At 43.9% G+C, this 22,523-nt stretch overlaps 1 protein-coding gene across 1 annotated transcript; it reads right to left on the reverse strand.

Moving 5' to 3' along the window:
• Nucleotides 1-11,292: 11,292 nt before the first annotated feature.
• Nucleotides 11,293-22,345, reverse strand: LOC112222190 (hyaluronan and proteoglycan link protein 3). Its single transcript, XM_024384877.2, has 5 exons — nucleotides 22,199-22,345; nucleotides 21,098-21,267; nucleotides 18,316-18,696; nucleotides 17,786-18,088; nucleotides 11,293-13,616 (listed from the first exon to the last, which is right to left on the reverse strand). Exons 2-5 carry the CDS (start codon nucleotides 21,222-21,224, stop codon nucleotides 13,339-13,341), a joined length of 1,089 nt encoding a protein of 362 aa, XP_024240645.1. The 5' UTR covers nucleotides 21,225-21,267; nucleotides 22,199-22,345; the 3' UTR covers nucleotides 11,293-13,338.
• Nucleotides 22,346-22,523: the final 178 nt, after the last annotated feature.

Below are 22,523 nucleotides of genomic sequence, written 5' to 3' on the forward strand. Positions count from 1 at the left end.
TTATTTGTACTATTTTCTACATTGTAGAATAATAGTGAAGACATCAAAGCACAAGGAATCATGAAGTAACCAAAAAATGTCAAACAAATGAAAATATATTTTAGACACTTCAATTAGCCACCCTTTGCCTTGATGACATCTGTGCACACTCTTAACCAGCTTCATGAGGAATGCTTTTCCAACAGTCTTGAAGGAGTTCATATGCTGAGCACCTGTTGGCTGTTTTTCCTTCACTCTGTGGTCCAACTCATCCCAAACCATCTCAACTGGGTTGAACTCGGGTGATTGGGGAGGCCAAATCATCTGATGCAGCACTCCATCACTCTCCTTGGTCAAATAGCCCTTACACCGCCTGGAGGTGTGTTTTGGGTCACTGTCCTGTTGAAAAACAAATAGTAGTCCCACTAAGCGCAAACCAGATGGGATGGCGTATCTCTGCAGAATGCTGTGGTAGCCATGCTGGTTAAGTGTGCTTTGAATTCTAAATAAATCACTGACAGTGTCACCAGCAAAGCACCCTCACACCATCACACCTGCGGAGATCATCCGTTCACCAACTCTGAGTCTCACAAAGACATGGCGATTCCAACCAAAAATCGCAAATTTGGACTCAGACCAAAGGACAGATTTCCACCGGTCTAATGTCCATCATGTTTCCTTTGGTTTCTATGCAGCAATTCAACCATGAAGGCCTGATTCCCACGTCTCCTCTGAACAGTTGATGTTGAGATGTGTCTGTTACTTGAACTCTGTGAAGCATTTATTTGGGCTGCAATTTCTGAGGCTGGTAACTCTAATGAACTTATCCTCTGCAGCAGAGGTAACTCTGGGTCTTCCTTTCCTGTGGCGGTCCTCATGAGAGCCAGTTTCATTATAGCGCTTGATGATTTTTGCGACTGCACTTGAAGAAACTTTCAAAGTTCTTGAAATGTTCTGTATTGACTGACCTTCATGTCTTAAAGTAATGATGGACTATCGTTTCTCTTTGCTTATTTGAGCTGTTCTTGCCATAATATGGACTTGGTCTTTTACCAAATAGGGCTGTCTTCTGTATACCCCCCTACCTTGTCACAACACAACTGATTGGCTCAAACCCATTAAGGAAAGAAATTCCACAAATTAACTTTTAACAAGGCACACCTGTTAATTGAAATGCATTCCAGGTGACTACCTCATGAAGCTGGTTGAGACAATGCCAAGAGTGTGCAAAGCTGTCATCAAGGCAAAGGGTGGCTATTTGAAGAATCTCAGATATAAAATATATTTTGATTTGTTTAACACTTTTTTGTAACTACATGATTCCATATGTTATTTCATAGTTTTGATGTCTTCACTATTATTCTACAATGTAGAATATAGTCAAAATAAAGAAAAACCCTTAAATGAGTAGGTGTTCTAAAACTTTTGACCGGTAGTGTATATATAAACACCAAAGCGCATTCGACATGATTTTTTTAGTCCGACTGACAATGTTGATCTCTGAGTGTCACTCTGTGCCTTGGGAAGACTTGTGCAGGTCTAATTGAGGGGAGACATTGGGCAGAGCAAAAAAGTGTTTGGGATTGCAGCTGGATACTCTGAAGTCAAGCACATTGTTAAATATCGTTTTTATGATAATTAGGGTATTTTTTCTGTTGTTTTTAATGTTTGTTAATTAACTTTTTTTCCCCTAGTGTTGGATCTTATGACCAAATAGGGAACAACTCCTGTATGTAAAGAAGAGCAATGTTTGTCTGTTTCTGAATGTCCAACAGAGTTTCTCCAGCTCTATACCATAATGGCACAGTATTGTGCTGTCATCATGGATATTTCCCCCCAAAGAATTCAGAACATGGAGATAGATAGAGGGCTCACTAAGCTCAATTGTCCTACTTGAGTAAAAGTAAAGATACCGTCATAAAAAATGACTCAAGTAAAAGTGAGTCACCCAGTAAAATAATAGTTGAGTAAAAGTCTAAAAATATTTGGTTTTAAATATACTTAAATATCAAAATAAATGCAATTGCTAAAATATACTTAAGTAACAAACGTAAAAGGTATAAATCCTTTCAAATTCCTTATATTATGCAAACCAGATGGCACAATTTGTGTTTTTTTATTTTATTTTGCGGATAGCCAGGGGCATGCTCCAACACTCAGACATAATTTACAAATTAAGCATTCATGTTTCGTGAGCCCCCCAGATAAGAGGCAGTAGGGATGACCAGGGATGTTCTCTTGATTAGTGTGTGAATTTGACCATTTTCCTATCCTGCTAAGCATAAATAATTTAAGGAAAATGGATGTCAGAGACAATTTATGGAGTAACGCATACATACTTTTCTTTAGGATTGTAGTGAAGTAAAAGTAGAAGTTATAAAAAAATATATAAAGTACAGATACACCAAAAAACTACTTAAGTAGTACTTTAAAGTATTTTTACTTAAGTACTTTACACCACCAACTAAGCCTTTTTTAGCATGACGAAGAGGAAATATTTCTCAACATTGATGCCCATGCTGTCACAGAAGCGATCAGTGGCTAAGATAGGAGGTGTTCTCTCTTTCCATCTCTCTGCTTCAGAACAATCTAGAGGTGAGAATTCCATGGACACAATTGTAGCTGCATTTTATTCCCACAGGTGGCGCCATTTCTATACAAAATAGCATTATCTGGTGTAAGACAAAAGCTGAGGATTTATGTATGGAATGACATCGGTAGAAGAGTTGATGACAGCACATGCAGTGTGGGAACAGGCTAATGTCCTATAAACCATGTGACCTTACAATACATCCAAAAGTACACAGATGACCAGTCACTTTGGGGCCAATCCTTGAGTGCTACTCTTAGTGAATTGATTCGCCGATAGATTCTGGGTTTGTGTTTGTCTATTTCTCACTGTGAATTCTCTCAAACTACGCTTCTGAGTCCTATCAGATTAAAAATAAACATCCATTTATTTTATTCACAACCCTAAGTCCCTTTGTGTTCAGGAAGGGAATTATCTTGTTCAGGAAGGGAATTATCTTATTCACAACCCCAAGTCCCTTTGTGTGTAGGAAGGGAATTATCTTATTCATAACCCGAAGTCCCTTTGTGTTCAGGAAGGGAATTATGAGGGGTTGAATGGGTACTGGAGCATTTGAAAATGAATTGACACCAGTAGCATAACAAGCTGTGAAGGCTAAAAGAGAAGTAGGAGTAAGACAATGTGATAGGTTGACGAGGATCCTTTTGGGCAGAGACATGTTCACCGTTTGGGGAGCAGGGTCCTACACTCAAGCTCCCCTCCTACCCGACTCATTCAACAGAACATACTCACAGAACAACACAACGCTCTCACAGAACAACACAACGCTCCCACAGAACAACACAACGCTCTCACAGAACAACACAACGCTCTCACAGAACAACACAACGCTCTCACAGAACAACACAACGCTCTCACAGAACAACACAACGCTCTCACAGAACAACACAACGCTCCCACAGAACAACACAACGCTCTCACAGAACAACACAACGCTCCCACAGAACAACACAACGCTCTCACAGAACAACACAACGCTCTCACAGAACAACACAACGCTCCCACAGAACAACACAACGCTCTCACAGAACAACACAACGCTCCCACAGAACAACACAACGCTCTCACAGAACAACACAACGCTCTCACAGAACAACACAACGCTCTCACAGAACAACACAACGCTCTCACAGAACAACACAACGCTCTCACAGAACAACACAACGCTCTCACAGAACAACACAACGCTCTCACAGAACAACACAACGCTCTCACAGAACAACACAACGCTCTCACAGAACAACACAACGCTCCCACAGAACAACACAACGCTCTCACAGAACAACACAACGCTCTCACAGAACAACACAACGCTCTCACAGAACAACACAACGCTCCCACAGAACAACACAACGCTCTCACAGAACAACACAACGCTCTCACAGAACAACACAACGCTCTCACAGAACAACACAACGCTCTCACAGAACAACACAACGCTCTCACAGAACAACACAACGCTCTCACAGAACAACACAACGCTCTCACAGAACAACACAACGCTCTCACAGAACAACACAACGCTCTCACAGAACAACACAACGCTCTCACAGAACAACACAACGCTCCCACAGAACAACACAACGCTCTCACAGAACAACACAACGCTCCCACAGAACAACACAACGCTCTCACAGAACAACACAACGCTCTCACAGAACAACAGAACATACTCACAGAACAACAGAACATACTCACAGAACAACAGAACATACTCACAGAACAACACAACGCTCTCACAGAACAACACAACGCTCCCACATTGCAACAGAGATGTCAACGTCTGGTGAATGGTTGACTGGTTTATGGAAGTCTCTCACACACACACACACACACACACACACTTACAGTACACCAACACCACTACGACACCTTTAAAATAAACAAGACTGACACAAATATCAAATAATTGTGTGAGAAGGGTGTGTGTGTGTTTGTGTATGAGACATAATGTCCATGCACATGAGTATAAACTTTGCGTGTTTGATGAATGTTTGAGCACAAACAACAACTACTGTACATGTGATAAAGTTTCACGCAGTGTGTGACAATGTTCTGATGACGGATTCTGATGTCAACAAATATCAAATCTGAATGCCTCTTTGTCTGTTCAGTAGTTATATTAGAGATTAAGAAAGTATATGTCCTGCAATTGTGATTGAATGAATCCAAGCTATCTTTGATTTAGGTATTGTATTTCAATTTATTACATTTTACACAGTATTATACCAGGTATATCATATGGCAATATTGCAAAAACCTTAATCCAACACCTAGCAACATTGACGAGGGGTTCAGGTATCAACAACCTTAATCCAACACCTAGCAACATTGACGAGGGGTTCAGATATCAACAACCTTAATCCAACACCTAGCAACATTGACGAGGGGTTCAGGTATCAACAACCTTAATCCAACACCTAGCAACATTGACGAGGGGTTCAGGTATCAACAACCTTAATCCAACACCTAGCAACATTGACGAGGGGTTCAGATATCAACAACCTTAATCCAACACCTAGCAACATTGACGAGGGGTTCAGGTATCAACAACCTTAATCCAACACCTAGCAACATTGACGAGGGGTTCAGGTATCAACAACCTTAATCCAACACCTAGCAACATTGACGAGGGGTTCAGGTATCAACAACCTTAATCCAACACCTAGCAACATTGACGAGGGGTTCAGGTATCAACAACCTTAATCCAACACCTAGCAACATTGACGAGGGGTTCAGGTATCAACAACCTTAATCCAACACCTAGCAACATTGACGAGGGGTTCAGATATCAACAACCTTAATCCAACACCTAGCAACATTGACGAGGGGTTCAGGTATCAACAACCTTAATCCAACACCTAGCAACATTGACGAGGGGTTCAGGTATCAACAACCTTAATCCAACACCTAGCAACATTGACAGTGTGTGTGGAAACTCGCTATTCAGTATATTTGTGACCCCTCCTGGAATAGCAAGGTGGATAAAGAAGCAAGTCAATCTCTCTCTTAGGTCTCTACAGTGCATACCTTCATCGCCTGCAGGCTCGCCAAACAAGCATGGCCTGTGTGTGTGTGTGTGTGTGTGTGTGTTTCACTCATATTTTGGCAGCTGGTGTAAATTAAACATGCATTTGAGGCCCTAGCAATCAAACAATTACAGGGACCTCTGTTTGCTACTCAAGAGAGGGAGGGAGGTTACTGGTGTAGTACTTCCTACTGCCTTTCACTCTGTTCAACTCTCCCCTTCCATTCAAAATGCTATAGTTCAACTCTCTCCCCCTCCATTCAAAACGCTATGGTTCAACTCGGTGGTCGACGTCACCGGCCTTCTAGCCATCATTGATCCATTTTTCATTTTCCATTGGTTTTGTCTTGTCTTCCCACACACCTGTTTTCAATCCCATTCATTACCTGTTGTGTATTTAACCCTCTGTTTCCCCTCATGTCTTTGTCAGAGATTGTTTTATGTCAAGTGTTGTTTTATGTTGTATAGGTGCGCGACGGGTCCTCGTACCCATGTTAGTTTATGTACGTATTTAGTGTTTGGAGACTCCATTTACACTCCGTTTGACTCTCCTGCGCCTGACTTCCCTGCCACCTATACACACAACTCTGACAGAATCTCTGACCAAAAATATGAAGTCAGCAGGAGAGGACACTTTGCTCATGGAGATGGAGGAACGTGTCCGGGAACAAGCAGAGGAGATTGACTGTCTGAGCGCCGCCATGGATCGTATTGTCCAGAATATGGATCGCTGGGAGAGACAGGGAGTTTCTCCAGCGCCACCACCACCACAACCGGAATCTCCCTTGAACGTTTTTCCCCCTCCTGCACCTAACAAGATCCATTTATCCCTACCCACGGGATACAACGGAGATACTGCCGGCTGCCAGGGTTTTCTTCTTAAACTGAACTTATATCTGGCCACGGTCTCCTCAGTACCATCACACCGTGAGAAGAGTTGCGCTCTCGTCTCATGCCTCACCGGGAAAGCCCTGGAATGGGCCAGCACTGTGTGTAGAAGGGAGGATGCGGCGTTGGACCATTTTGAGGAGTTCACCCGCCAATTCCGGATAGTATTCGACCATCCACCCGAAGGCAAAGCAGCGGGTGAGCGCCTCTATCATCTGAGGCAGGAGACGAGGAGTGCACAGGAGTTTGCTCTGGAGTTAGGACCTTGGCTGCCGGAGCTGGATGGAGCGACAGGGCCCTGATCGACCATTACCGCTGTAGTCTACGCGAGGACGTCCGTCGGGAGTTGGCCTGTAGAGACACCACCCTCACCTTTGACCAGCTGGTGGACATGTTCATCAGGCTGGACAACATGCTGGCTACTCGTGGACGTCTAGATTGTGGTCTGGTTGTTCCATCCTCCCGCACCCTCTCTCCCGAACCTATGGGAGGGAGGGATGGTGCGCAGGGAGACCTGAGGGGGTTCCCGCTCGAGCACCATCTATGGTCGCAGAGAGCACACTGCTGGTCGGTGCCGGGTTGGTTCCTCTGGGAATAGAGAAGGCAGGCAGGCCACTCTGGCATCACCACAGGTGAGTAGGCACCATTCTCATCCAGAGCCCTCTGTTGCACTAATGTTTGTCTCTGTCACTTTTCTGGATTTTTCCCTGCATTCCCAGTATCAGGCGCTAGTAGATTCAGGCGCTGCTGGGAATTTCATTAATAAAAATGTAGCTCATAGTTTAGGGATCCCTATTGTTTCTGTGGATATGCCTTTCCCTATTCATGCCTTAGATAGTCGACCATTAGTGTCAGGGTTTATCAGGGAGGTAACCGCACCTTTGTGTATGATAACGCAGGAGGGTCACAAGGAGAAGATTAGTCTTTTCCTTATTGATTCTCCGGCGTATTCTGTGGTGCTAGGCCTACCCTGGTTAGCTTGTCATAACCCCACTGTTTCTTGGCCACAGAGGGCTCTCACGGGGTGGTCGCGAGAGTGCTCAGGTAGGTTTTTAGGGTTTCCGTTGGTGCTACTACGGTGGAAAGTCCTGACCAGGTCTCCACCATGCGCATCCCCCCCCAGAATATGCCGATTTGGCTCTCGCCTTCTGTAAAAAGAAGGCGACTCAATTACCACCCCATCGACGGGGGGATTGTGCGATAGATCTCCTGGTAGACGCTGCATATCCCAGGAGTCACGTGTATCCCCTGTCGCAAGCGGAGACGGAGGCTATGGAGACATATGTCTCTGCATCCCTGCATCAGGGGTTCATTCAGCCATCCATTTCACCCGTCTCTTTGAGTTTCTTTTTTGTGAAAAAAAAGGATGGCGGTTTACGCCCGTGCATTGATTATCGAGGTCTGAATAAAATCACAGTGAAATATAGTTACCCGCTACCTCTGATGAATACGGTTATTGAGTCAATGCACGGGGCACGCTTCTTCACAAAATTGGATCTCAGGAGTGAGTACAATCTGGTGCGTATTCGGAAGGGTGATGAGTGGAAGATAGCATTTAGCACCACCTCAGGTCATTATGAGTACCTTGTCATACTATATGGGTTGATGAATGTTCCATCAGTCTTCCAATCATTGGTAGATGAGATCTTCAGGGACCTGCACGGGCAGGGTGTAGTGTTGGGCAGGGTGTAGTGGTGTATATCGATGACATTCTATACTCCGCTACACGCACCAAGCATGTGTCCCTGGTGCGCAGGGTGCTTGGTTGCCTGTTGGAGCATGATCTATATGTCAAGGCTGAGAAATGCTTGTTCTTCCAACAATCAATCTCCTTCCAAGGGCATCGGATTTCCACTTCAGGAGTGGAAATGGAGAGCGACCGCATTGCAGCTGTGTGTAATTGGCCGACTCCAACCACGGTAAAGGAAGTGCAGCGTTTTTTAGGGTTTTCCAAATACTACCGGAGGTTTATCCGGGGTTTTGGTCAGGTTGCTGCTCCCATTACCTCACTGCTAAAGGGGGGCCCGGTGCGCTTGCAGTGGTCGGCTGAGGCGAACAGGGCTTTTGGACACCTGAAGACTCTGTTTACCTCGGTGCCTGTGTTGGCTCATCCGGATCCCTCTTTGCCATTCATAGTGGAGGTGGACGCATCCGAAGCTGGGATAGGAGCAGTGCTCTCTCAGCGTTCGGGTACGCCACTGAAGCTTCGCCCCTGTGTTTTATTTCTTTTCGAAGAAGCTCAGCACGGTGGAGCGAAACTATGATATGGGGGACTGGGAGCTGTTAGCTGTCGTGAGGCATTGGCTTGAGGGGGCTAAACACCCTTTTCTCATCTGGATTGACCACCGCAATCTGGTGTACATCCGGCAGGCGAGGAGACTGAATCCTCGTCAGGCAAGGTGGGCCATGTTTTTCACTCGTTTTGTGTTTACTCTTTCTTACAGACCAGGCTCCCAGAACGTTAAGGCAGATGCATCGTCTCGGCTGTATGACACAGAGGAGCGGTCCATGGATCCCTCTCCCATACTCCCAGCTTCGTGTTTGGTGGTGCCAGTAGTGTGGGAGCTGGACGCGGACTTTGAGCGGGCGTCACATGCAGAGCCCTCTCCTCCTGAGTATCCAGCTGGTCGTCTGTACGTTCCGTCTGCTGTCCGCGACTGATTGATCTATTGGGCTCACACGTCACCCTCCTCTGGTCATCCTGGGACAGGTCGGACGATGCGCTGTCTTGATGGGAGGTACTGGTGGCCCACTTTAGCTAAGGACGTGAGGATTTATATTTCCTCCTGCTCGGTGTGCGCCCAGTGCAAGGCTCCTCGACACCTGCCCAGAGGTAAGCTACAACCTTTACCTGTTCCTCAACAGCCGTGGTCGCACCTGTCGGTGGATTTTTTTGACTGATCTTCCACCTTCACAGGGTTACACCACGATCCTGGTCATTGTGGATCGGTTTTCAAAGTCCTGTCATCTCCTCCCTTTGCCCGGTCTTCCTACGGCCTTACAAACTGCAGAGACCCTGTTTACACACGTTTTCCGGCACTATGGGGTGCCTGAGGATATAGTGTCTGCTCGGGGTCCCCAGTTCACATCAAGGGTCTGGAAGGCGTTCATGGAACGTCTGGGGATCTCGGTTAGTCTTACCTCAGGTTTTCACCCCGAGAGTTCTGGGCGGGTGTGGAGAGAGTTAACCAGGATGTGGGTAGGTTTCTGCGGTCTTATTGCCAGGACCAGCCGGGGGAGTGGGCGAAGTTCGTGCCCTGGGCAAAGATGGCCCAGAACTCGCTACGTCACTCCTCCACTAACCTTACCCTAATACACATTGAAAAGGAGTATCAGCCGGTTCTGGCTCCTTGGCATCAGAGTCAGACCGAGGCTCCTGCGGTGGACAATTGGTTTCGGCGCGCTGAGGAAACCTGGGAGGCAGCCCACGTCCACCTTCAGTGCGCCACAAGGCGCCAGAAAATTGCCGCAGACCGTCGCCGCAGTGAGGCCCCGGTGTTCGCACCAGGGGACAGGGTCTGGCTCTCGACCCGAAACCTGCCCCTCCGCCTGCTCTGCCGGAAGCTGGGTCAGCGGTTTGTGGGACCGTTTAAAGTCCTGAGGAGAGTGAACGAGGTATGTTATAGATTACAACTGCCCACTAATTACCGTATTAACCCCTCATTCCATGCGTCTCTCCTCAGGCCGGTGGTGGCTGGCCCGCTCCTGGAGGCTGAAGTACGTGATGTTCCTCCGCCTCCTCTAGGCATCAAGGAGGTCCCGGCGTACTCTGTTCGATCCATTTTGGATTTGAGACGTCGAGCGAGGGGCCTTCAGTACCTCGTGGACTGGGAGGGGTACGGGCCGGAGGAGAGGTGCTGGGTTCCGGTGGAGGACGTGTTAGATCCTTCCATATTAAAAGAATTCCACCGTCTCCATCTGGATCGCCCTGCACCTCGCCCTCCGGGTCGTCCCCGAGGCCGGTGCCGACGCGCCGCTGGAGCCGCGCGTCAGGGGGGGATACTGTCACGACTTCTGCCGAAGTCGTTGCCTCTCCTTGTTCGGACGGTGCTCGGCGGTCGACGTCACCGGCCTTCTAGCCATCATTGATCCATTTTTCATTTTCCATTGGTTTTGTCTTGTCTTCCCACACACCTGTTTTTCAATCCCATTCATTACCTATTGTGTATTTAACCCTCTGTTTCCCCTCATGTCTTTGTCAGAGATTGTTTTATGTCAAGTGTTGTTTTATGTTGTATAGGTGCGCGACGGGTCCTCGTACCCATGTTCGTTTATGTATGTACGTATTTAGTGTTTGGAGCATGTTAAGTGGACTTATATTAAAAGACTCCATTTACACTCCGTTTGACTCTCCAGCGCCTGACTTCCCTGCCACCTAAACACACGACTCTGACAGCAGGGTTGTGTTCAAGGCACAATACGGAAGAGAAAGGGAACTGAAACAGGGAGATATTACCCGGACAATAAACACACATTATTATTTTCCCGTTGCAAAGCGTTAAAAAAAAAAAAAAAAAATGTTTTCATTGTGTGACCTAATGAACGGGACCTAGCTCCCGAGTGGCAAAGCGGTCTACGACACTGCATCTCAGTGCTAGGGGTGTCACTACAGACCCTGGTTCGATTCCAGGCAGTATCACAGCGGCGCATAATTGACCTAGTTAAATAAAATGTTAAAAGCAAGCACACAGAAGTTTTTAATGTTTCTATATATGGCGTCTGGGTCAACTTCAGCGATTACAACATTATTTAAATGTTGAAAGCAGGTTTGTGTCAGTAATGGACTACTAAAAAAAACTTCAGTAAAGACTTGACCATTGACATTATTTTATTAATTTGGTAGAACACTTAGTCATACAACCTGATTTAAAGTAGAATGATTGAATTCAAGTCAGACCACCTGATTTAAAGTAGCATGATTTTATTCAAGTCAGACAACCTGATTTAAAGTAGCATGATTTAATTAGTCAGACAACCTGGTTTAAAGTAGCACAATTGAATTCAAGTCAGACAACCTGATTTAAAGTAGAATGATTGAATTCAAGTCAGACCACCTGATTTAAAGTAGCATGATTTAATTAGTCAGACAACCTGGTTTAAAGTAGCATGATTGAATTCAAGTCAGACAACCTGATTTACAGTAGCATGATTTTATTCAAGTCAGACAACCTGATTTAAAGTAGCATGATTTAATTAGTCAGACAACCTGGTTTAAAGTAGCACGATTGAATTCAAGTCAGACAACCTGATTTAAAGTAGAACGATTGAATTCAAGTCAGACAACCTGATTTACAGTAGCATGATTTAATTCAAGTCAGACAACCTGCTTTAAAGTAGCATGATTTAATTAGTCAGACAACCTGATTTAAAGTAGAACGATTGAATTCAAGTCAGACAACCTGATTTAAAGTAGCACAATTGAATTCAAGTCAGACAACCTGATTTAAAGTAGCATGATTTAATTAAAGTCGAATGATTTAATTAAAGTCAGACAACCTGATTTAAAGTAGCATGATTTAATTAGTCAGACAACCTGGTTTAAAGTAGCATGATTGAATTCAAGTCAGACAACCTGATTTACAGTAGCATGATTTTATTCAAGTCAGACAACCTGATTTAAAGTAGCATGATTTAATTAGTCAGACAACCTGGTTTAAAGTAGCACGATTGAATTCAAGTCAGACAACCTGATTTAAAGTAGAACGATTGAATTCAAGTCAGACAACCTGATTTACAGTAGCATGATTTAATTCAAGTCAGACAACCTGCTTTAAAGTAGCATGATTTAATTAGTCAGACAACCTGATTTAAAGTAGAACGATTGAATTCAAGTCAGACAACCTGATTTAAAGTAGCACAATTGAATTCAAGTCAGACAACCTGATTTAAAGTAGCATGATTTAATTAAAGTCGAATGATTTAATTAAAGTCAGACAACCTGATTTAAAGTAGCATGATTTAATTAAAGTCATACAACCTGATTTAAAGCAGCATGATTTAATTAAAGTCAGACAACCTGATTTAAAGTAGAACGATACACATGGAAGCCTTTTAACACTGAGCTCCTCTACAAGGTCACAAAATACTGTCAAATCCCCTTCCAACATGACAGTCTACAGTGCATTCGGAAAGTATTCAGAACCCTGGACTTTTTCCACATTTTGTTTTACGTTACAACGTTAATCATATTCCTTATTGTTCCCCTCATCAAACTACACACAAAACCTCTTAACGACAAAAGCAAAAAAAACGTTTTTTGGGCATTTTTTTTTGTAAATGTATAAAAAGAAAAAGTACTCATAGTCATTAATTTCATCATTCCATTCCAACCCTTATAAAAACAAGACATGAAAAGACATTCTAACACAAAGAGGATCATCCAGAAATGTGCCTAAGACTATGAATGACATACATTGAACTGAAATAACATCAGGAACAGTGAGACATAGCAAAACACAGTTCAACAAAACACCAAGGGAAAGACCTTGGTTGGATAAAAGAAAAATCACTGGCGAAGCATCACGAGGGCAATGCTGTGGGTTGAACACCTTCCCTGAGTTTACTGTGAGCCAAACCTGACAACACTACCCTAAATAGCCAGTATACAGTATGTGTATCAGTACTGGTTGGAGTCTCAGCGGGGAGTATGACTGATAGTATGTTCAATATGAGGAGATTAAGACAGTTCACTATGACTATACAGCGGACGCTGTAAGAGCAGATGTAGCTAATGCTAAGTAGCATGCAGGCTAGTGTGGTGTCTGTGGTGAATAGAGAAGTTAACTAGTAGAGGCTATCTGTCATACTGTAGTACTGCTTCATACTGATATATTGTGGTTTTCGTTGAGGGGGTTTACCGATAGCAGTAGACAATGTATTTCTGCTGCTGAGGGGGGAATCCGAAATGACGCACCCCTGGCTCTGAGGGGCCGCAGTTAGGGTGGACCTTGGCGATGGGGTAACGGACGCTCCCATCGGCCAACCAGCCTGCGACGCAGAGGTCTAATCCCATGAACCTCCAGGCGGCGTAGAGTTGGCCCACCTTAGCGATCTGACCGCCGTCGTCAACGCACGCTGCCACCGCCTCTGTGAAGTTGAACTTCTGGGGTTGTTTCAGGAAGTATACTGTCCCTGTGACAGAAGAGACAGAGGATTAGTAATACTGAACACGTGTAAGGAGAGGACCACTTAAAACACGTGTAAGGAGAGGACCGCTTAAAACACGTTTAAGAGGGGAACCGCTTAAAACTCGTGTAAGGAGGGGACCGCTTAAAACACGTGTAAGTAGAGGACCGCTTAAAACACGTGTAAGGAGAGGACCACTTAAAACACGTTTAAGTAGAGGACCACTTAAAACACGTTTAAGGAGGGGAGCGCTTAAAACACGTTTAAGGAGGGGACCGCTTAAAACACGTGTAAGGAGGGGACCGCTTAAAACACGTGTAAGGAGAGGACCGCTTAAAACACGTTTAAGGAGAGGACCACTTAAAACACGTTTAAATAGAGGACCGCTTAAAACATGTGTAAGGAGGGGACCGCTTAAAACACGTGTAAGGAGGGGACCGCTTAAAACACGTGTAAGGAGAGGACCGCTTAAAACACGTGTAAGGAGAGGACCGCTTAAAACACGTTTAAGGAGAGGACCACTTAAAACACGTTTAAGGAGAGGACCGCTTAAAACACGTTTAAGGAGGGGACCGCTTAAAACACGTGTAAGTAGAGGGCCGCTTAAAACACGTTTAAGTAGAGGACTGCTTAAAACACGTGTAAGTAGAAGACAGCTTAAAACACGTTTAAGTAGAGGACCGCTTAAGACACGTTTAAGGAGAGGACCGCTTAAAACACGTGTAAGGAGAGGACCGCTTAAAACACGTGTAAGTAGAGGACCGCTTAAAACACGTTTAAGGAGAGGACCGCTTAAAACACGTGTAAGGAGAGGACCGCTTAAAACACGATTAAGGAGGGGACCGCTTAAAACAAGTGTAAGGAGGGGACCGCTTAAAACACGTGTAAGGAGAGGACCACTTAAAACACGTTTAAGTAGAGGACCGCTTAAAACACGTTTAAGGAGAGGACCACTTAAAACACGTTTAAGGAGAGGACCGCTTAAAACACGTTTAAGGAGAGGACCACTTAAAACACGTTTAAGTAGAGGACCGCTTAAAACACATGTAAGGAGAGGACCGCTTAAAACACGTTTAAGGAGAGGACCGCTTAAAACACGTGTAAGTAGAGGACCGCTTAAAACACATGTAAGGAGAGGACCACTTAAAACACGTGTAAGTAGAGGACCGCTTAAAACATGTGTAAGGAGGGGAACCGCTTAAAACACGTTTAAGTAGAGGACCGCTTAAAACACGTGTAAGGAGAGGACCGCTTAAAACACGTGTAAGTAGAAGACCGCTTAAAACACGTTTAAGGAGAGGACCGCTTAAAACACGTTTAAGGAGGGGAGCGCTTAAAACACGTTTAAGGAGGGGACCGCTTAAAACACGTTTAAGGAGGGGAGCGCTTAAAATACGTGTAAGGAGAGGACCGCTTAAAACACGTTTAAGGAGAGGACCACTTAAAACACGTTTAAGTAGAGGACCGCTTAAAACACGTGTAAGGAGGGGACTGCTTAAAACACGTGTAAGGAGAGGACCGCTTAAAACACGTGTAAGTAGAGGACCGCTTAAAACACATGTAAGGAGAGGACCACTTAAAACACGTGTAAGTAGAGGACCGCTTAAAACATGTGTAAGGAGGGGAACCGCTTAAAACACGTTTAAGTAGAGGACCGCTTAAAACACGTGTAAGGAGAGGACCGCTTAAAACACGTGTAAGTAGAAGACCGCTTAAAACACGTTTAAGGAGAGGACCGCTTAAAACACGTTTAAGGAGGGGAGCGCTTAAAACACGTTTAAGGAGGGGACCGCTTAAAACACGTTTAAGGAGGGGAGCGCTTAAAATACGTGTAAGGAGAGGACCACTTAAAACATGTTTAAATAGAGGACCGCTTAAAACACATGTAAGGAGAGGACCGCTTAAAACACGTGTAAGGAGAGGACCGCTTAAAACACGTGTAAGGAGAGGACCACTTAAAACACGTTTAAGTAGAGGACCGCTTAAAACACGTTTAAGGAGGGGACCGCTTAAAACACGTGTAAGTAGAGGACCGCTTAAAACACGTTTAAGTAGAGGACTGCTTAAAACACGTGTAAGTAGAAGACCGCTTAAAACACGTGTAAGGAGGGGACTGCTTAAAACACGTGTAAGGAGAGTACCGCTTAAAATACGTTTAAGGAGGGGACCGCTTAAAACACGTGTAAGGAGAGGACCGCTTAAAACACGTGTAAGGAGGGGACCGCTTAAAACACGTTTAAGGAGAGGACCACTTAAAACACGTTTAAGGAGAGGACCGCTTAAAACACGTTTAAGGAGGGGACCGCTTAAAACACGTGTAAGTAGAGGACCGCTTAAAACACGTTTAAGTAGAGGACTGCTTAAAACACGTGTAAGTAGAAGACCGCTTAAAACACGTGTAAGGAGGGGACTGCTTAAAACACGTGTAAGGAGAGTACCGCTTAAAATACGTTTAAGGAGGGGACCGCTTAAAACACGTGTAAGGAGAGGACCGCTTAAAACACGTTTAAGGAGGGGACTGCTTAAAACACGTGTAAGTAGAGGACCGCTTAAAACACGTGTAAGGAGAGGACCACTTAAAACACGTTTAAGTAGAGGACTGCTTAAAACACGTTTAAGGAGAGGACCACTTAAAACACGTTTAAGTAGAGGACCGCTAAAAACACGTGTAAGGAGGGGACTGCTTAAAACACGTGTAAGGAGAGGACCGCTTAAAACACGTGTAAGTAGAGGACCGCTTAAAACACATGTAAGGAGAGGACCGCTTAAAACACGTGTAAGTAGAGGACCGCTTAAAACATGTGTAAGGAGGGGACCGCTTAAAACACGTGTAAGGAGAGGACCGCTTAAAACACGTTTAAGGAGGGGACTGCTTAAAACACGTGTAAGTAGAGGACCGCTTAAAACACGTGTAAGGAGAGGACCACTTAAAACACGTTTAAGTAGAGGACTGCTTAAAACACGTTTAAGGAAAGGACCACTTAAAACACGTTTAAGTAGAGGACCGCTTAAAACACGTGTAAGGAGGGGATTGCTTAAAACAAGTGTAAGGAGAGGACCGCTTAAAACACGTGTAAGTAGAGGACCGCTTAAAAGACATGTAAGGAGAGGACCACTTAAAACACGTGTAAGTAGAGGACCGCTTAAAACATGTGTAAGGAGGGGAACCGCTTAAAACACGTTTAAGTAGAGGACCGCTTAAAACACGTGTAAGGAGAGGACCGCTTAAAACACGTGTAAGTAGAAGACCGCTTAAAACACGTTTAAGGAGAGGACCGCTTAAAACACGTTTAAGGAGGGGAGCGCTTAAAACACGTTTAAGGAGGGGACCGCTTAAAACACGTTTAAGGAGGGGAGCGCTTAAAATACGTGTAAGGAGAGGACCGCTTAAAACACGTTTAAGGAGAGGACCACTTAAAACACGTTTAAGTAGAGGACCGCTTAAAACACGTGTAAGGAGGGGACTGCTTAAAACACGTGTAAGGAGAGGACCGCTTAAAACACGTGTAAGTAGAGGACCGCTTAAAACACATGTAAGGAGAGGACCACTTAAAACACGTGTAAGTAGAGGACCGCTTAAAACATGTGTAAGGAGGGGAACCGCTTAAAACACGTTTAAGTAGAGGACCGCTTAAAACACGTGTAAGGAGAGGACCGCTTAAAACACGTGTAAGTAGAAGACCGCTTAAAACACGTTTAAGGAGAGGACCGCTTAAAACACGTTTAAGGAGGGGAGCGCTTAAAACACGTTTAAGGAGGGGACCGCTTAAAACACGTTTAAGGAGGGGAGCGCTTAAAATACGTGTAAGGAGAGGACCGCTTAAAACACGTTTAAGGAGAGGACCGCTTAAAACACGTGTAAGGAGAGGACCGCTTAAAACACGTGTAAGGAGAGGACCGCTTAAAACACGTTTAAGGAGAGGACCGCTTAAAACACGTGAGGAGGAGACCGCTTAAAACACGTGTAAGGAGGGGACCATTTAAAACACGTAAGGAGGGGACCGCTTAAACATGTTGGTCAACTGCATTCATTTCCATTCATTCACATTTCTCAATTGTCTTGTTACACTTTTATTTTGCTGAAGTGTTTAGTCTGTGTTTTTGGAGACTAATATTGACATGCACACACACACACACACACACACACACACACACACACACACACACACACTGACCCTTGGGGGCGGCTGAGAAACAGAAGGCATCAAAACGGTGGAGGTGGCGGTGGCGTTGTCCATAACTACGGAGACCAGGGGCTAAGTCCACGCCCCCACAGGGCTCCCGCGGTGTGGTGATTGGGTACTGAGCCGTCCCATCAGCCAACCATCCGGCGTTGCACCAGTCGAGCCCCTCCTCCCAGGCGACAAAGAGCTGGTCAAAGGTGGCCAGGGTCGAATCCTGCTCCTCACACGCACGCTGGGCCCCCAGGAAGTTGAAATGGTATCGGCCCTTCTGGGAGTGGTAGGGAAATACCACTCCTATAATGGGGAAAACGTTTTTAATGTTCTATAGGGGTTAAATTGCTATAGGGGATAAATTCACCAACTGTCCTTGCAGTGACAAATGCCAGTATAGACACTTGTAAGGACAATATGTTCAAGGTCATTTCAAAAACAGATTGAACAGAGTGGACTGTGTTCTGTTCAGAGCTGAGGGGGCTGTCTAGACACATACACACACACAAACACAGGCACACAACACACACCTCGCAGCTCCAGCTCCACCGTCACGCTTTCGTCCTCCAGTCCGTCGATGACCTCACAGCGGTAGCGGCCTGTGTCGTTCAGGTGCAGCTCCTTGATCACCAGCGACATGTCCCCTGGAGCAGCCCGACGCAGGCGCACCCTCCCCTGGAAGCTGCCGTAGCTACGGTGACGGTTGCCCATGGCGACCATCACGTCGGTCTCACGGGTGGTCTTGCCGGCGCCGTTGGTGGGCAGCCAAGACCATTTGACCCGGGTCCGACGGGGGCCGTTGATCTCGGGTTCGTAGCGGTAGTGACAGGGCAGGGTAACATTACTACCCCTGGCCGCCGACACCGAGGCCTGGGGGGACTCCACATGGAGACGCACCCCGTTGAAATAGACTGGAGAAGACACAGTAGAGACAAGGACACAGGATAGACCTGAGTTATACACTAGAAACAGGATAAGAGTTATACAGTAGAAACAGGATAGATAACAGTTATACAGTAGAAACAGGATAAGAGTTATACAGTAGAAACAGGATAAGAGTTATACAGTAGAAACAGGATAAGAGTTATACAGTAGAAACAGGATAAGAGTTATACAGTAGAAACAGGATAGATAACAGTTATACAGTAGAAACAGGATAAGAGTTATACAGTAGAAACCGGATAAGAGTTATACAGTAGAAACAGGATAAGAGTTATACAGTAGAAACAAGACAAGAGTTATACAGTAGAAACAGGATAAGAGTTATACAGTAGAAACAGGATAAGAGTTATACAGTAGAAACAGGATAAGAGTTATACAGTAGAAACAAGATAAGAGTTATATCATACAGTAGATGTATAGTGGTGTATAGTAGTGTATAGGGGACCAAGTATTTTTCCTGACCATGTGATTAGACCAGAGCCCCAAATACACCTGGGTCTGCCTCCAGAGTATTTGGGTTTTACCAGGTTACCAGACCCCATATGGAGCCCTTGTGAATGCTGTGCAGGTTTATGTACATACAGTGCTTTCAGTAAGTATTCATACCCCTTGACTTATTCCACATTTTGCTACATTACAGTCAGAATTAAAAATGGATTACATTGGGGGGGGTAATCTAATTTTACATAAGTACTCACACCCCTTAGTCAATACATGCTAGAATCATCTTTGGCAGTGATTACAGCTGTGAGTCTTTCTGGGTAAGTCTCTAGGAGATTTGTACACCTGGATTGTACAAGATTTGCATATTATTATATTTTTATAACCAACTCTGTCAAGTTGGTTGTTGATTGTTGCTACACAGCCATTTTCTGGTCTTGCGATAGATTTTCAAGCTGATTTAAGTCAAAACTGTAACTTGGCCACTCAGGAACATTCACTGTCTTCTTGGTAACAACTCCAATGTATATTTGTCCTTGTGTTTTAGGTTATTGTCCTGCTGAAAGGTGTATTCATCTCCCAGTGTCTGTTGGAAAGCAGACTGAACCAGGTTTTCCTCTAGGATTATGCTTGTGCTTAGCTCTATTTGATTTGTTTTTATCTTTAAAAACTCCCTAGTCCTTGCTGATGACAAGCATACCCATAGCATGATGCAGCCACCATCATGATTGAAAATATGAAGAGTGATACCCAGTGATGTGTTGGATTTGCATATCACTTTGTTTTCAGGACATAAAGTAAATTGCTTTGCCACATTTTTTGCAGTTTTACTTTAGTGCCTCTTGTTGCAAACAAGATGCATGTTTTGGAATGTTTGTATTTTGTACAGACTTCCTTCTTTTCACTCTGTTTTCTTCTATCACAGCCATCAAACTCTGTAACCGTTTTAAAGTCACCATTGACCTCATAGTGAAGTGGTTTCCTTCCTCTCCGGCAACTGAGCTGGAAAGGACGCCTGTATCTTTGTAGTGACTGGGTGTTTAAATACACCATCCAACGTGTAATTAATAACTTCACCATGCTCAAAGGGTCATTCAATGTCTGCTTTTATCTTTTTTTCTTTTTTTTTACCCATATACCAATAGGTGCCCTTCTTTGCGAAGCATCGGAAAACCCCCCTGGTCTTTGTGGTTGAATCTGTGTTTGAAATATACTACAAGACTGAGGGACCATTATAGATAATTGTATGTGTGGGGTACAGAGATGAGGTTGTCATTCAAAAAATAATCTTAAACACTATTACTGCACACCGGGTCCATGCAACGTATTAAGCTAAACTTATTTAGGCTTACGATAACAAAGGAGTTGAATACTTATTGACTCAAGACATATCCGCTTTATATTTTTAATTACATTTGTAAAAAATGTTTAAAAACATAACTCGACTTTGACATTATAGGGTATTTTGTGTAGGCCAGTGAAACAAAACCTCAATCGAATCCATTTTAATGTCTGTGACACAACAAAATGTGTAAAAAGTCAAAAGATGTGCCTCCAAAGATGTCACTGCAACAAACTATACAGCCGATATTGTAGAAGTTCATACCACTCCAGACTGTGCTGCCTGGTACATCTTGTAGCATGGTCAAACTGCCCGCATTCTTCTGAGGTAGACAATGGAATGGTATTTGATATCATGTGGATGCCCCCCCCCTCCCTCTCAAGAACAGTATAGTGTTCACACTACAGCGCCAATCCAAACCATACTGTGCTCTAATAAAACATTTTTTTTCACATTCTCTGTTCGGGTTTCAGCAACTTTGGTGGATGCGTATTCAGGCCAGCCGCGCACAGCGCTGCACGGCTTGGCTCAATAGTGAGAAAAATGTATAACAACGTTCTCTCTTTATTTATGGCTGTATGACCTACTCTCTCCGTTGCCATCGCCGTTCATGATGTCGTGATAGAAAAAGCCGTTGTTGTATCTTGGGGCGGCGTGGCTGGAGACGAGGTGGTACATCCAGACGACCAGTAGGGGGCGTAGTAGGTTCAACATCCTCACCACGGAACACTGGATCTGATTTATTCTGTGAGGGATTCTTGTCATACAGGCATCAAAAACACCATTTATGATTGGTTATTCCACTCAATTGTTCCCTATTAAATCACATTTGTACATTTGGTATACATTTCCTTAATTCATAGGGGATTTAATGCAGATCTGATTATATTTCAGACATATGCGGTTGTAAATTAATCTCAATTTTAATTTGATTAAACTAGATTTGACCTGTTATTAGTTTAACAACTGTGTTCAAATAATGTATATAATCATCAGTAGAGGTCGTTGAAACCTTATATTATAAATTAATTATGTGAAATTGAGTCGCAGACGCACTCTTGGTCTCTTTGTCAAATATACTTTAATCTGTGCTTGGAGGTTTATGACATTCATACCTCATAGAACATCATAAAGTATAATATTTACAAAATAAAATGTATAAATTAAAAGGAATTACTATTAAAAGGTTTCACCCACAAGAGTCAAATAAATGTCAAAACAATAAATTGATGCGGTAAAACAATAAGTACAGCACATGACAACAAAAAAAGTCACGAAACCACGAAATAATTTGTCCTTTTATTTTGAAGTATTTGATTTCATAAAATATAATTTTGCAGTTTAACCAAAGGACAAATCAAGTGCTATGAATTTTTAAAACGGTCTTATAATTAAAAGGAACCAAAATACTGGCTATTGTTCAGTCAGAATATGTTTTTTGTTACAAGTTTTTTGTAAATATTAGACTAGACCGTGCAGCCTATGGTTGTCTAATTCTCTCTAACAAATCTTCTCTAATCGTCCAGCTACTTTCATTGTTTTATCACTTTCAAGTAGGTGTCAAAGTTATTTTTATTCAATTATCTATTTGGCATCACTATTTGGCATCACAGTTAAGTTTCGTTTATCTCAAACCATTCACAGGACACATTCCAATATCCCAAAGTCGTAAAAATAAGACTACTTACAGATGTAACGTCGTGTCAGTTCATGTTCCCCCTGATGTGTCTTTGTGAGATAGCTACACGCCTGGTCCCAATTCTTCCCATTGCCATTTTTAGGGAGAATAAGAGATCCGACGTCATCCAGAGCAATCCTCTTGAAATGAACGAAAGTGACCTCATCGTAAAAAATCAAATAAAAACGCCCATAAGACCATCAAAGCTGCAAGACGTTAAGCCTACTATTGCGTTTGCAGTCATACGGATACAAACCGACAACAATTAAAGTGCTTAATAATCTTTATATTTCCTTTACTAACTTACATTACAGCTGCATTTAAAACTGCATTGT

Source organism: Oncorhynchus tshawytscha, linkage group LG01, assembly GCF_018296145.1.
Source record: "Oncorhynchus tshawytscha isolate Ot180627B linkage group LG01, Otsh_v2.0, whole genome shotgun sequence".
NCBI lineage: Eukaryota > Metazoa > Chordata > Actinopteri > Salmoniformes > Salmonidae > Oncorhynchus > Oncorhynchus tshawytscha.